Source organism: Furipterus horrens, unplaced genomic scaffold (genome assembly GCF_987537825.1).
Source record: "Furipterus horrens unplaced genomic scaffold, mFurHor1.1.pri manual_scaffold_5, whole genome shotgun sequence".
NCBI lineage: Eukaryota > Metazoa > Chordata > Mammalia > Chiroptera > Furipteridae > Furipterus > Furipterus horrens.
The window spans coordinates 105,427,319-105,440,663 of record NW_028327175.1 but is presented as its reverse complement, the minus strand read 5'-3'; the positions used below and the strand labels follow the sequence as shown (position 1 = coordinate 105,440,663).

Sequence of the window (13,345 nt, the reverse complement as noted above, 5' to 3'; positions counted from 1 at the left end):
ACTGGTCAGGCTCTAGGAGGCTTGTGCTGAGATTTATCTGGCTGATAAAACTATGAAACTTGTTCACAGTTCCTCTGAGGAGTTGAGTAGACTTGCCAACTTCACTAAAAGCTCGATTTTGAGAAAACCTATGCTGGATTTTTGGTTTTTGTGCATCTGGAAGCCCCTGAGAAGGCAGAAAGGGAATGATCATCTGCAACCTGCATTATATGTACGTTCATGCTGTATGGCCTAAGAAGGGTCAGTTGTCTGGGGCAGAACTGACGGGTTGTTCAGCCTGTCCTGAGAAAAGGGAGTAGTGACAGCAAACGGGTGAGAGCACAGGAGTGGCCGGCTACCTTCCCACCCACCGGTCAGCGCAGCTGCCGAGGAGTGTCCCCTCCAGCAGAGCATAGTCTTTGTGGTGAGGGCAGCTCTCCTCTGCTGATAGCCAACCCTGGAGCTTGCGCCCAGGCCCCCGCTGGACCTGAGAGGTTAGGCCTGGTTTCCATTCCTTCAGGGACCCACAAGCCCCTCCCTGTGCTGGGACCAAGGGCTCCTTCCTGGATCCCAGTACCCTGACCCAGCTGTTCTCTTTCCCTTTCTGAAAGGGGTTTGGGCTCTCTTTCCTCCCATCTCATTTGGGGGTTCTCAGTGTGGCGTCTGCATGCCCGGTGACTGCAGAGGGCTGCTGGGCATGCCGTGGGATGGCTCCCTTTTCAGCTCTTCAGATATGGCCGATTTTGTCAGAGAAAGTCTCTTTGGTGTTCATGTGTTTTGTCACTCACTTTTTAACTGAGAAGTAGGCCTTAAGGTCATCAATTTGTAGCCATAATAGCCAGAACCCACTATTGTTTTCATTGTAATTTCATTGGGCCTATCAATGCAGACAAGGCTGGTTTAACAATATAGGGGTGGTAGTGTATGGTTAACAGTGCATTTCAAAGAAAACATCAAGTCAACAATAGCACAAGTAGTAAGACGCAAAGGTGGCTGAGAAGGACTAAGGTTAGAGAAAACATCTCTGACTCAGTGACTGAAAGTTTTTACTCTGCGCCCAGCATGACCCCAGACACTGGGGATGAATCACCAGATAAAACCGCAGTGCTGATAGGCTTGCAGGTGAGAGAGAAGACATCATTTATGAGAGAAGTAAAATAAATAGCAGGTTGCACGGTGACAGGTGGGAAGGAGAGGAGAACTATAGGAGTGAGGTTGGAAATCTTAGAGAGGGTAACAGAGGTGAGTAAACATTTGAAGGAAAGGAAGAGAGGGAGTCAGCTAGGCGGAGATCTGGGGAAGAGCGTTCCATGCAGAGGTACAGCCGAGGCCCTGAAGCAGAATGTGACAAGGTCAAGGACTAATGTAGGAGGCAGTGGACAGATCCGGAGGACCTAGTGGAACCAACCATTGTAAAGGCATTGCTTTGGCTCTGAGTGAAGGGGAAATCATTGGAGGGTTCCAAGCAAAGGGGGAACATGATACAACTTCATTTAAACAGAATTCCTCTGGCAGCTGTGGTGATAACAGACTATAGGGGGCAGCCTGTTAGCTGGGAGGCCGTTAGGAAGCTGCAGAAGTTACCTAGATGGGAGAGGATGGCATAGGACCGCGGTGGCAACAAGAGGTTGGCTTCTTGATACATGGTATTTTTAAGGGAGTTGACCAGATTTTCTGATAAGATTGGATGTAGGGTACAAGGAGGGAGAAAAGTAAAGAATGACCACGAGATTTGTGGCCTGGATTAATGGCAACTTGATCATTCCATTTGTTGAGCTGGGGAGGACTGGGAAAGGAGCTGGTTTGGGAGGGAAGAGGTTCAATCAAGGCTCAGGTTGGGGCAGTAGTGTGTGAGCTGCCCATTAGGTATTGAGTGGGAATGTCAAGCAGGGTCTGGAGTTCCAGGAAGAAACTAGGGAGTCACTAGCTGTAGATGGAATTGTAAAGCCACAGGACTGGCTGAGATCCCCGAGGGGGCAGTGAGCAGAGATGGGCATGAGGGAACCAAGACGGCGCCCTGGCAGGCCCTCAGCGAGCAGGGTTGGAGCTGCGGTACCAGCAGAGGGAGAGAAAGAAGCCAGGAAGGTAGGAAGGACAGCAGGTGAGGCTGTTGTCCTGGAAGCCCAATGAAGAAAGCGTACTGAGGAGGGGTGACGGGCTGCAGCACATGGTGCTGCTGAGTCAGGTGAGGACCACGCACTGATCACGGGATTAGTTTGTGGTCAAGAGTAGGAGGGAGTGAGGCTAAGAGGGTTTTTCAGCCGATGCAGTGACTCCATGCCAGGGAGAACATTACAGAAGGGGAAGGTGAGAATTCCTGGAGCAATGTCCTCGGGAAAACAAGAGGGAAAGCCTAACAGAGGGGTTGGCCTTAGTAGGTGCTAGATAGTTCAGCACAGAAGCAGGGGAAAAGTAGAAGCAATGAGCACAGGTGTAGGTTGATGGGGCAGTGCTTCATGATAGTTTCTGTTTTTCAGTTAAATAGGAAGTAAGGCCACTAGCTGAGAATGGGCTGAGAGAGTAATTTTAGGGGGAAAATGAAAAATGGGTGTCTAAGGGGGAGACGGAGGCGCAGGCAGCACTAAGGGAGGTCCACTCGGTGTTCACCATCGGGACTTTCCGGCGGGAAGTGGCAGCATGGTGTTTGCTTTTCTCACACCACTTTGAGCTGAAGGTGGGAAGTTGGGTTTCATGTGGGTTGTGTTTTAACCAAGGGAAGACAACAAAGCAAGAGGGCCCAGGGTACTGAGGCTGTGTGAGAGGCTGCGGTGGGCCCCCGGTACTGAGGCTGCAGGAAAGGCTGATGGCAGCCACTGAACGCAGGCTCGATGCTGGGTAAGGAGTTGGTGGGGGCTGCTTGAAGATGGAATGAAGATCCCAGGAGATAGGAAGGTGGCAGCGGGCAGATGATGTAATGCTTGAAGGCCAAGAACTTGAGAGGCTGGAGGGGTGTGAGAGAATGTGACAGGAAGCTCAGAGCTAAGCCTGTAGGGAACCAGGTGGGCAGGAGCCCCGGGGAGCAGGGTGGTCACCTTCAGACCCAGAGATTACAGGGGTGTGGGAGAGAGAACAGCCCTCCTTGCACTTAGGACAAGGTTCTCAACCTTGGCTGAATGTACCCCCAGGGGACATAGGTTGTCACAACTGCTGGGAGTGCCACTCAAGCTTGTGGGTAGAGGCCAGGGGTGCTGCTCAGCACCCTACAATATACAGGCCGGTCCCTGTGATAAAAACAAAGAATAATCCAGCCCCAGATGTCAAAAGTGCCAAGGAACCGTTAGAGAAAGGTGGTGAAGAAAGGCCGGAGGAGAAGGTTCTGGAGAAGACAGGCAACTGCCTCTCCCTCCTCCTCCTCCTCACCAAGAGGGTGGGCAAAGGTCATTAAAGAACGTAGACAGTAAGCTCCTTGGAGGCAGGGCCCTTGTGAATGGTGAGAACAGGAAGAGCCTTGGAAGGAAGCGAGGGCTGTGGGGAAACAGGGCCTTCTTCGTTGATACACTGAGTCACAGTGGGCCTCTAAGGCCAAGCTGAGCACCTGGTCCGGGAGAACATCCCCTCCCGGGGCTGGGCCACCTCACCTGAGCTTGCTCTTGAGGGCGTTCACCTCACGGCCCATGGCCTCGTTGCTCTCCGTGGCCTCGTCCAGCTCCCGCTGCAGCTTCCTGCGGTTGGCGTTGATGCGCTGGGACTCCTCCTCTGCCTCCTCCAGCTGCCTCTTGAGTTGTTTGACCTTCACATTTCCTTTCTCTGCCTGTCAAGGAGAGGCTCGAGGGTCAGGGGGCCCCTTGGAGGTCTGGCATGGGGGGTGCTTGTGGGGGCATCCTGGGAGAGGCCTGAGGATCGAGTGGTTCTGTGGTGGCGGGAGAGGCCCAGGGCGGCTGTGTACCTGCTCCTTGTACTGCTCAGCTGCCTTGCGCTCATCCTCCACTTGCAGCAGGACCTCCTTCAGCTTCTTGTCCTTCTGCTTCAGGGACTTGGCAACCGCCTGTTTCTCTCTGTGCACAGGAGGGAGGAGGATGGCTTCCTTTGCAATCAATATGTAAGCCAGACCAGCATCATACCCACTGTGGACGCTTCTGAGCTTCCAATCAGGGCTTATCCCACAAATCCATCAGATAGAAGGATAGGATTTCTCCATAAAAAGCAGTGAGGTACTGACACCTGCTATAACATGGGTGAACTTGAGAACATGTGCTTAATGAGAGAAGTCAGTCAGGAAGGCCTCATGTGATTCTGCGTACATGAACTGTCCAGAATAGACAAGGACACAGAAAGCAGGTCAGTGGTTGCTTAGGGCAGGCAGTGGGGATGGGAAATGGGGGGTGACGGCTGAAAGGCACAGGGTTTCTTACTGAGGCGATGAAAGTATTCTACAGTTGACTGTGGTGAGGGTGGACCTGTTTAAGAATATACTAAAAGCCATTCAACTGTACACATTAAATGGGTGAATTGTATGACATTGAGTTATTGGTAAAGCCACTACCAAACAAAAAAAAATGGTTCAGAATCCTTACAATCTAATGGTCACAAATGTGCTGTGAACTTACAGCTCAATGACCCATCATTAAAATGAGAAGCCTTCCCATATATGTGTGCTAAATGGGTTGTTGTTTTGGACTTTTTGTGTATTGTTAACATGACATCCTGCAAATGTAGCTAGGAAAAGCCATGTGTGCTCCCTGGAATGCTACTTACTAGGAGCAGCTGACATTTCCAGGGTTTAATCCGGGCCAGGTACAGGCACAGCCCTTTCCTGTGTTCTCGCACAGTTCTCCCAGTACAGCTGCCGTGCGGGTACCACTGAGTTTATTTCATAACCACAGCTGACACCTGGAGGGGCTAACTGACCCTTGACATGTCCCAGCACTCACGGGCAAGCAAGCTGTCCTTGGATCCCTGGTCCCACCGTACCTTGCTTCCTGCTCGACCTGCTCCTCCAGCTGTGCGATCTTGGCCTCCAGTGCCGTGATGGTGGACTTGAACTTGGACTTGACTGCCCCCTCCATCTCCTGCAGCTTGCTCCGGAGCTCCTTATTCTGCCGCTCCAGCTGCTGCCGTGCACTCTCATTTTTCTGAGCTGCACTGCGCTCCGTGGCCAGCTCATTGTTGAGCTGCTCGGCCTGGGGAGGAAGGTGAAGGTCATGAGCGGAGGGCACCTAAGGCTGGGGTGTGCCCTGAATTGACCACCTTCTCCTGCTGTCTTCGGCATTTGTTGGCCTCTGCACCCAGGAGCCCTCCTCCTGCTCCTCCATCCACCAGCTCCTTCCTGGTCATCTTTTAATGCTTAGCTCATTCAGGCAGCATCCCAGCGCCACCCAGGCTCCCTGCTCTCCTCAGCCCCCATCCCAGGCCTGGCACACAGAGCCTGCAATGCACATTCTGAGCCAGTGTGGGGCTTCTGAACTAGAGCCTGTTACACAGTGGATCCAAGGCATGTGCTGTTCTGGTGCCCAGGCCCACAACCCTAGCAGCCCTGTCCTGCTCCGGCCCCCACCTGCTGTGTGGCCTTCCGGACACGGTCACTCATGGCCTCCATGTTGCCTTGCTCTTCCTCCAGCTCCTCCTCCAGCTGCGCGATCCGGGCCTCCAGGCGGCGCTTCTCATCCTGGAGTGTGTTCCTAAGGGAAACAATGTACAGCCATGTCTGAGGCCTCCAGCCTTCCCCTGGCTTAGAAAACTCCCTCTCCTTGGAGGAGCAATGCCTCAGGGTTGATCTCATTTATAACTGAGGAAACTGAGTCTCAGAGAGGCTTAGAGACTTGTCCAAAGTCACACAACCGGAAGCAAGGAGCCAGGACTCATAGCCAATTGGAGTCAGCAAAGCCAGGCCTGGGATGAGGACCAGCTCTGTCTTCCCTGACATCCCCAGATGTCCCTTGTCCCCACCATCTGAAAAGCCTGAGTACCCTATTACAAGCTCAACTGAACATTCTATCATTTTTCAGCATTAAAACAGGACTAGGAGGCTCCCCTATGAGTTGCCTCTCCATCGGCTGAGTCTAGAATCCCCCTTTGTGCCCACGCTGTTTCATACCTTCCCGACACACTGCTGGCCAACTCCTCGGCCAGCTCCTCCTTCTCCAGGTCTGCCTGTTTGCGAGCCCTCTCAGCCGCAGCTAGATCCTGGGTGGTGGGGGAGGGGAGGAAGGAAACCTGTTATCCGCACAGAAGGGCTGACCCTCACCCAGGAATCCGCCCTGCTCCTCACCAGGCTCCCAGCAGTCTCCGTGGCCACCCCTGAAAACGGCTACTCTGCCTCTGCGCTCAGGAGGCCCTGCAGATGTGCCAAAGGAGAAGACCCTGCGTCTTTCCAGGCCCTAACTTATGGGGTCCACCCGTGTGGGAGGCTGGATTAAGAAAGGAAAGCTGTGGATGTATAACCTGGATGTCTAGGGTTGCCGCCACCATGTCCCCATCTGAGGCACTCAGAGTGGGAAGGCTTTACCTCCTGTAGCTGTATGAGGTCTGCTTCTAAGCTCTTGGCTTTCTTTTCATTCTCCTTGGCCGTGGCAAAGATTTCGTCTCTGGAGGCACGGGCGTCTTCCAGCTCTCTCTGGAAGTCCTTCATCTGAGCCTGCGAGAGTCAACAGGAAGGACGAACCGTCCTTTCTAGCCCAAGTTCTGCTGCCCAAAGTATCTTCCCATGCTAGCCCCTAGGATTTTCTGTGATTAACCAGAGAAGTCCCTGTTGCATGGGCACTGCCCTCAGCCCCGGGTGGCCAGGTGGCCGTTTGGGGGTGCCATTCTGGAGGGGCTCAAAAGAAACGATGTGAACTGAGGACCTTGGCCAAATGCCTAATAGTGTCCAACCCAGGGCAGGAAACAGCCACCAAAAGCTAAATGGTGGTAGAAAACACCAGCCGAACAGGCACCAGGGTCAGGGAGAGGCCTGCGTCCTCCCACTGCTGCTGAGCAGACTTCCCCAGCCTGAGGGGGCCGTCCCCTCCCCCCGCCAGCACCCCACACTCAGAGCACCACCGACCTGCAGTTTGCGCAGCTGCTTGATGGCTTCCTCCCTCCCCTTGATGGCCGAGTCGGCCTGCAGCTCCAGGTCTTTCAGGTCCCCTTCCAGCTTCTTCTTGGCTGCAGTGGCCAGAGCACGTTGCTTTCGCTCATCTTCCAGTTCCGTCTCATACTCATGGAGCTGAACGAGGAAGAGAGATTGTGCCCTGCTGGGCTAGGCTGCCTCTGAGAGGTCCTCGCCCTGTCCAGCCAGCATTCACTGAGCGCCCAGGTGTGCAGAGCCACCTGCAAGGCGGGATTTTTCTCATCTCCAGGTTGCACGTGAGAAAAGTCTCCATAAGCCCAGGAAGTGGTGGTGGAAAGGAGGAAATAGGCCACCCCAGCTCCCCGTTCCCTCACTTCCCCTGACACGGATTACCTGCCTCTGTAGCTGCCTCCTCTTCTCTTCATTCTGCTCGTCACGGGCCTGGAGATCGCGCTCAAACTGGCCCTTGAGGGCCTGCATGTTGACCTCGAGCCGCAGCTTGGCATCCTCCGTTGCCTGCAGCTCATCCTCCAGCTCTTCCAGCTGGGTCTTCATCTCCTCCATCTGGGTTTCCAGGGCCCGCTTGGACTTCTCCAGCTCATGGACCTTTTACATGAGGGTTGACTTCATGAAGATGGCCAGCAGTCACAGTGGCAGGCAGCTCACTCAGGTCAGGGAGGTGGCTTTTACCCCCCACAGAATGCGTGACCAGGAGTCATGACGAGAACCTTCTCAGATCCCATGACCTGACCCCATCACCGATTGCTGTTCCCAACCAGGCCCCATCATTGCACCAGCCCCAGGGTCTGCCTTCCATGGCCCTTTACCACTTAACATGAGAGACGCACAGAGCTGCCGCCCCCCCCCCCCCCCCCCCCCCGCATGGATTGATACGCAGCAGAATGGTGGGCGGGTGAAACGCAGATAAGGGTGATAAAGCGCGACTTACGTTCTTGCCTACGTCATCCTTGGAGCTGACCAGGTCCTCCATCTCGGCTTTGAGCATTTTGTTGGTCCTCTCAAGTTCCTCTTTGGCTTCCAAGGCTTCCTCAAGGGCCCGGGCCAGGGACAAGGCCTTGGTTTCCTTTTCCCTGGCTTCCGCCTCGGCTCTATCCCTTTCATCCGCATATTTGGAAGAGATGTTTTTCTCCTCGGCCAACAACTACAACACAACGGAAGACCCAGAGGTGGCTGACTCGAGGCACACCCGAGGTTCAGCTGCATATCATTGCAAAGCCTTGTGTGCTGCCGGGTTTTTCAAGGTGCAGGTATAATTTAGAAGTCTATGGAAATCATTTATAATAAGCTCGCTTTCTGATTTCTAGGTCAGCCTAATGCAGAGCCAACATCTGTTGACTCTAGTGTTTTGCAACCACTAATGCTGACCATGTCGGTTGGAACATTGCTACTGAGGTCAAAGTGACTTTTAATTCTGCCAGAGGCCTATACTTCTGCTCTTGTTTCATGGCCCTGAGTAGCTAGCTCTCAAAAGTGCCCTGAGAGCAATAGCCGGGGAATGGCGAGCGTGTGAGCAGAACTGCACACACTTATACCTTGCTTGGAGGAGCAGTTCAAAGAATACTCCGTACTGATGTTACCCTCACCTTCCAAGAGAGCATATCACATATGCAGCACCCACAAACCAGTCTTCCACCGTTCAGCAAAGACCGGTAAGTAACAGGGGATCCCACACAGTACAGTCATCACAGAACCCTACACTGTGTGCAGCCGGAACGTAAGAAAAGGGGCATCGGGCCCTTGACCAGATCATGAAAGAACAGATTAGAAGCAACGAGGACCAGCTGACAGCACAGAGAAGGAATGGCCGGACTCGGGGAGTCAGCATGCCGGTCAGAAGCCTGGCACTCGGGTCTAGCTGGGGACTCGGAACAGCCACACTTCCCAGTACAACCTTCCAACTGATTTTCAGAATAACCCTGAGGCACTTGCAAACCAAATCATATTTACTAAATCTAAGTAACGTATATTAAAAGTTGATATTTAGGAATTTGGGTCATACAGGTATAAATGCATTTATCAGAACTTAGTGAGTGTACACTTAAGATTTGTGCACTTCAGTTTATGTAAATTTTACGTCAAAAGAAGCAAAATTGTGTTATAAAGAAAACCTACTCTACAATGCTGAGGTATCAAGAGGGAAGTATACAGATGTCTATAACTTGCTTTGAAATGCACCCAAAAGATAAGATATGAATGGCAGTTCATGCTGAGGAATAAATATGTAAAGTGAGTATGGTAAAATGGTACCGAATCCGGGTGGCGGGTATGCAGGTGTTCACTGTACAGTATTTTCATCTTTGCTGTGTGCTTGCAATTCTTTGTAACGAAACGCTAGGGGAAAGTGGTATTTAACTGGTAGAAACTTTATAAATTACTTGGACTATTCAGTAGGCCCTCAATCAATACTTGCTGAGTGAGTAAAATAAATAAACCTCATTCCTTATTGGGGCTAAAAACTAAGGCCTGTGAGGGGGTTTGCAGATGGCCCTTGTGGTGGTGGCACCTAGAGACATCACAGCCTTCGAGACTGCCACTCTCCTCCCTCTGACCTCGGAGCCCTGCCATCTCACGGTCACCAAAGCAAGCTGGCCTTCCATCACTTCCAGCAAAGCGGGGTGCCAGGGGGAGGGGGGGAGGCAGGGAGGCGGAATGCTGACACACACAGGCAGCAGCCACACCAGATGCTTCGCAGGCCTGACTCCCCCAGCCAGCCTCTGTGAACAGGGCCGGGCCCTCCAGCCCTACCTGATCAAACTTCTTCTGCTTCTTTTCCAGGTTGGACACCAGTTGCCGCTGGTTGTCCAAATCAACAACTAGGTCATCTAGCTCCTGCTGAAGCCTGTTCTTGGTCTTTTCCAGTTTGTCATAAGCAGCTGCCTTCTCTTCGAACTGCTGGGTGAGGCCTTCGATTTCCTTCTGGAACCTCTTCTTGCCCTCTTCCAGGGACTCCACGGTACTGGCAAAGTCCTGCAGCTTCTTCTTCGAATCGGAGAGCTGAGATGGCAGGGTCGGAGGTGGGGTGAGAGGAGGGCAGTGAGTGAGTCCCATCCCTGCCCCCCAGACCCTGAGAAGAAACTCAACAGCAGGGGGAGCCAGTGAGCCAAGCAAAATGGCGCCAAAGCCTACTACAGCTTGTAGGATCGCCTGCTCTACCCTGCAAGCCGTGGGCCCAGAAAAGCAAGGACACAGCCGCACCTGGATGTTCAGGGTTGAGATGTGCCGCTCCAGATTCTGCTTGGCCTCGATCTCCTCATCCAGCTGGTCCTGCAGGCTGTTCCTCTCATCCTCCAGCTGGCGCAGCTTAGTGGACACGTTGAGCTTCTGCCGGGTTTCTTCTTGAAGCAGCTCCTACAAAAAGGACACACAGCAGTCCCAGGGACCCAGCTCCAGGAAGGTCCTACTCCAGGTCCCTCCAGGTGATGGGAGAGGATACCCACCTGGGTGTCTTGGAGCTGGGACCCCAGGGATGCCACATCCTTGGCCAGTTTGATAGCCTTCCCTTCTGCCTCGTTGAGCATTCCTGTGACACTTTCTACTTCATTCTGAGGGTGCCAAGAGAGTATAGTTAGTTGGAACCTCTAGAACAGGATTCTCTTTAAGTAAGAGGAGCACTTTTTACTCACATGATACCACCACCTTGTGGTATCCATTGATTGAGAAACACCCGTGAGCTATGGGGTCTGATCATGATGGCCCCCAAGGGAAATGCATTGTCTACAAGTTGGGATCCCTGATTCTAAGAACGTATTAGAGCCCCAGACTTTATTGACTGGGTACTGATCCCGTGACATTGATCCTGGATCCTTGCCAAGGTTGGCAAAGATGGAACAGCAGGTCTGACAGTCCAGACACTGCGAGATGCTCTGGACTCACCCACTCCCTAGAGCTGGAGAAGGGGATGCAGATGCACCTTTACTTCCAAGGGGCCCGATCTCCCCCGCCCCTCTCCCTCTTTGCCCTTTCACTCACCCTTATGGTCAAAACCAAAGGTGTAAACACTCAAGGTAAAAGGTCCTCTGCTACTTTCTCTGCCTTTTACTCCTGGCCCTGGTATCTCTGAGCAGGCCCCTTTGGAGATTATCAGCCTACCAGCTTACCATCTGTCCTCTGCACATTTACAGTGAGGACATAAGTGACCTTGACTCCACTCCTCTAGGACATTGCTTGTATTAGGATAGCAAAACCCTGATCTCAACTGCATGTGGAAAAAAAATCACATTTAATGCTTCCCCTGCTCTCTCATCCCTGGTTATAAGCACATTAAATATTTATCAAAAGTTTGGCCATCCCATGAAGGGAAAATTGGGCCAAATGTCTATTCAGAACTAAATAAGACCAAATAGAAACAGTCCATGTCATCCCCCAGCTCAAAGCCCATCAATGGCACCCCATCCCAGAGTAAAGACCTATAATTGGGCCTAAAAGGAAGGCACTGTGTCACCTGGCCACAACCTGCCTCTAGTCCCATTTTGTACCACGTTTCCTCTTCCAACTGGTGTTCTAGCTCTACTGGCTTTATGTGATCTAATCTCCATTTACAACTGGGCCTTTGCACGTGCTGTCTCCTCTGCCTTGTCTGTCAGGCCATTCGTCCTTAGGGAAGTCTTTCCTGACTCCTCCTCCCGCAGGCCAGGCCCCTTGTTATGTGTACTTATTATATTAAGTGCCACCCCATTCCCACATCATTTCACATTCTTTTTTGTGATTATTAATGCCTTCCTTCCCCTAGGCTAGAGTTCTGGGGTGGGAACCGTTGTCTGTCTCCTTGCCGTTGTATCAATATCTCAGAATTAAACACAGCGCCTGGCCTGTAGCAGGTACTCAGTAAATACTTGTTGAATGAATGGATGAAGGTTTTTAATGATTAAATCAGACAGGGTGAACATCTCATCTCCTTGGGAATGTAACTAGAGGAAACCGACTTGCTTTGCAGCAAGAGAGGCTCCAGGTAGCGGGGAAGCACTGCGTCCCTCGCAGAGAGTACCCGGATGCCCGAGCCGCCGCCTCACCTGCAGCTTGTGGACCTTGTCGTTGAGCTCAGCACGAGCCCGCTCCCCATCGGTGCACTTGGACTGCAGTTCCTGCAGCTGCACCTCCAGCTTCTTCTTCTTGTGCTCCACCTCCTGCTTGGCCTGGTTCAGCACCCGCAGCTCACCCGCCAGGTCCGCATTCTCCTTCTCCAGTGTCTGCTTGTTCTTGTCTAGGTTGGCCTTGGCCTGGCCCAAGGAGCAGAGGGGAGGGAAGGCGTTACAGCCGTGGCTAGGACAGTGTTGCAAGAAAGGAACCTCTGTAGTTGAGGAATCTGCTTCTGTCCTTTCCCCTCCCCCTCAGGTAGGTCCAGGGACCTGTGCAGATCCTCAGGGGAGGGACACTGCAGACTGGGGAACACAGAGTCACCAGGGAGACTGGATTCTCTTTTCCTAAAGTGCACAGGTTACAAACCGGCATCCCACATGGGCTGTAGCCAACCTGCTGGCATGTCCCTTTGGACCCTTCATTACTTTTTGAAAAACCAGTTGCCAACATTTTAATAAAGAAATGTCACATAAAACTGGACTCCCAGCTTCTCTATTAAATAATCTAATGTCCCATATCATGGTTGTGGTGGTGGTTACCCAGATGCATATAGTTGTCAAAGTTCATTGAGCTACACACTTAAAACTGGTGAATTTTATAGCATAGGCCTTACTAATTCCGATTTAAGAAAAAACTAAATATCTTGGCTTTAAGTAGCAGCTGGCCCTATAAATGCGGCAGCCATACTCCACTTGGCCCCAGTCCCCACCACTCCCTATCGTCCATCACATCATCAAATGCACACTGCTATTTCAGTGACAGTTAAGAGAAAGTCATCTTATCTAACCAGCTCCTGTATGTATGTCATTTTCCCTAATGAAAAAAAAAAAAATGGGGCAAAAGCAGGAGAATGGAGGGGGGCATTTTCTAGGCTGGAGGGTGGAGAAAAGAAGCAAGAGAAAAGTTCCAAGGGCAGAGAAAACAACACTTGGCTTTTCCACAGCCTCTAGGAAGGTGCCGTGCACTGTCCAGGCAGCCTGAGAGAAGCCATTCCTCTGTCCCAGTCACAGCTGAGCTGTCAGAACCTCAGACAGGGATAAGGAGCCTCTTCGGAGAAACAGCACAGGTTGATTAGGACCTCAGGGGATTGGGGCTCCCCTCAAACCTGAGTGCAGCTGAAGGCCCCAAAACTGGCAAAGCCACACGTGTAACAGGAGGCCAGGTAGGAATGACGATAAACATTTTCCAAACAACCTGATGGGACCAGGACTCCAAGTCTGCACCAAAGTTGTTAGAGATAAAATACAGGCAGTCCTCTTTCAGTGCATCTGAGATGGTGGG

At 52.2% G+C, this 13,345-nt stretch overlaps 1 protein-coding gene across 1 annotated transcript in view; it reads right to left on the bottom strand.

The window, feature by feature from the left end:
* The window catches only part of MYH11 (myosin heavy chain 11), a 120,703-nt gene that overhangs the window by 3,615 nt on the left and 103,743 nt on the right, over window positions 1-13,345 (bottom strand). The window contains exons 29-41 of the mRNA XM_090276970.1: window positions 11,998-12,204; window positions 10,426-10,530; window positions 10,184-10,336; window positions 9,734-9,982; window positions 7,917-8,129; window positions 7,361-7,573; window positions 6,962-7,123; window positions 6,425-6,553; window positions 6,014-6,102; window positions 5,474-5,597; window positions 4,891-5,099; window positions 3,866-3,974; window positions 3,558-3,730 (exon numbers count right to left, since the gene is read on the bottom strand). Coding sequence (XP_090133096.1) covers window positions 3,558-3,730; window positions 3,866-3,974; window positions 4,891-5,099; window positions 5,474-5,597; window positions 6,014-6,102; window positions 6,425-6,553; window positions 6,962-7,123; window positions 7,361-7,573; window positions 7,917-8,129; window positions 9,734-9,982; window positions 10,184-10,336; window positions 10,426-10,530; window positions 11,998-12,204 — 2,135 coding nt within the window. The remainder of the gene's footprint in view (window positions 1-3,557; window positions 3,731-3,865; window positions 3,975-4,890; window positions 5,100-5,473; window positions 5,598-6,013; window positions 6,103-6,424; window positions 6,554-6,961; window positions 7,124-7,360; window positions 7,574-7,916; window positions 8,130-9,733; window positions 9,983-10,183; window positions 10,337-10,425; window positions 10,531-11,997; window positions 12,205-13,345) is intronic.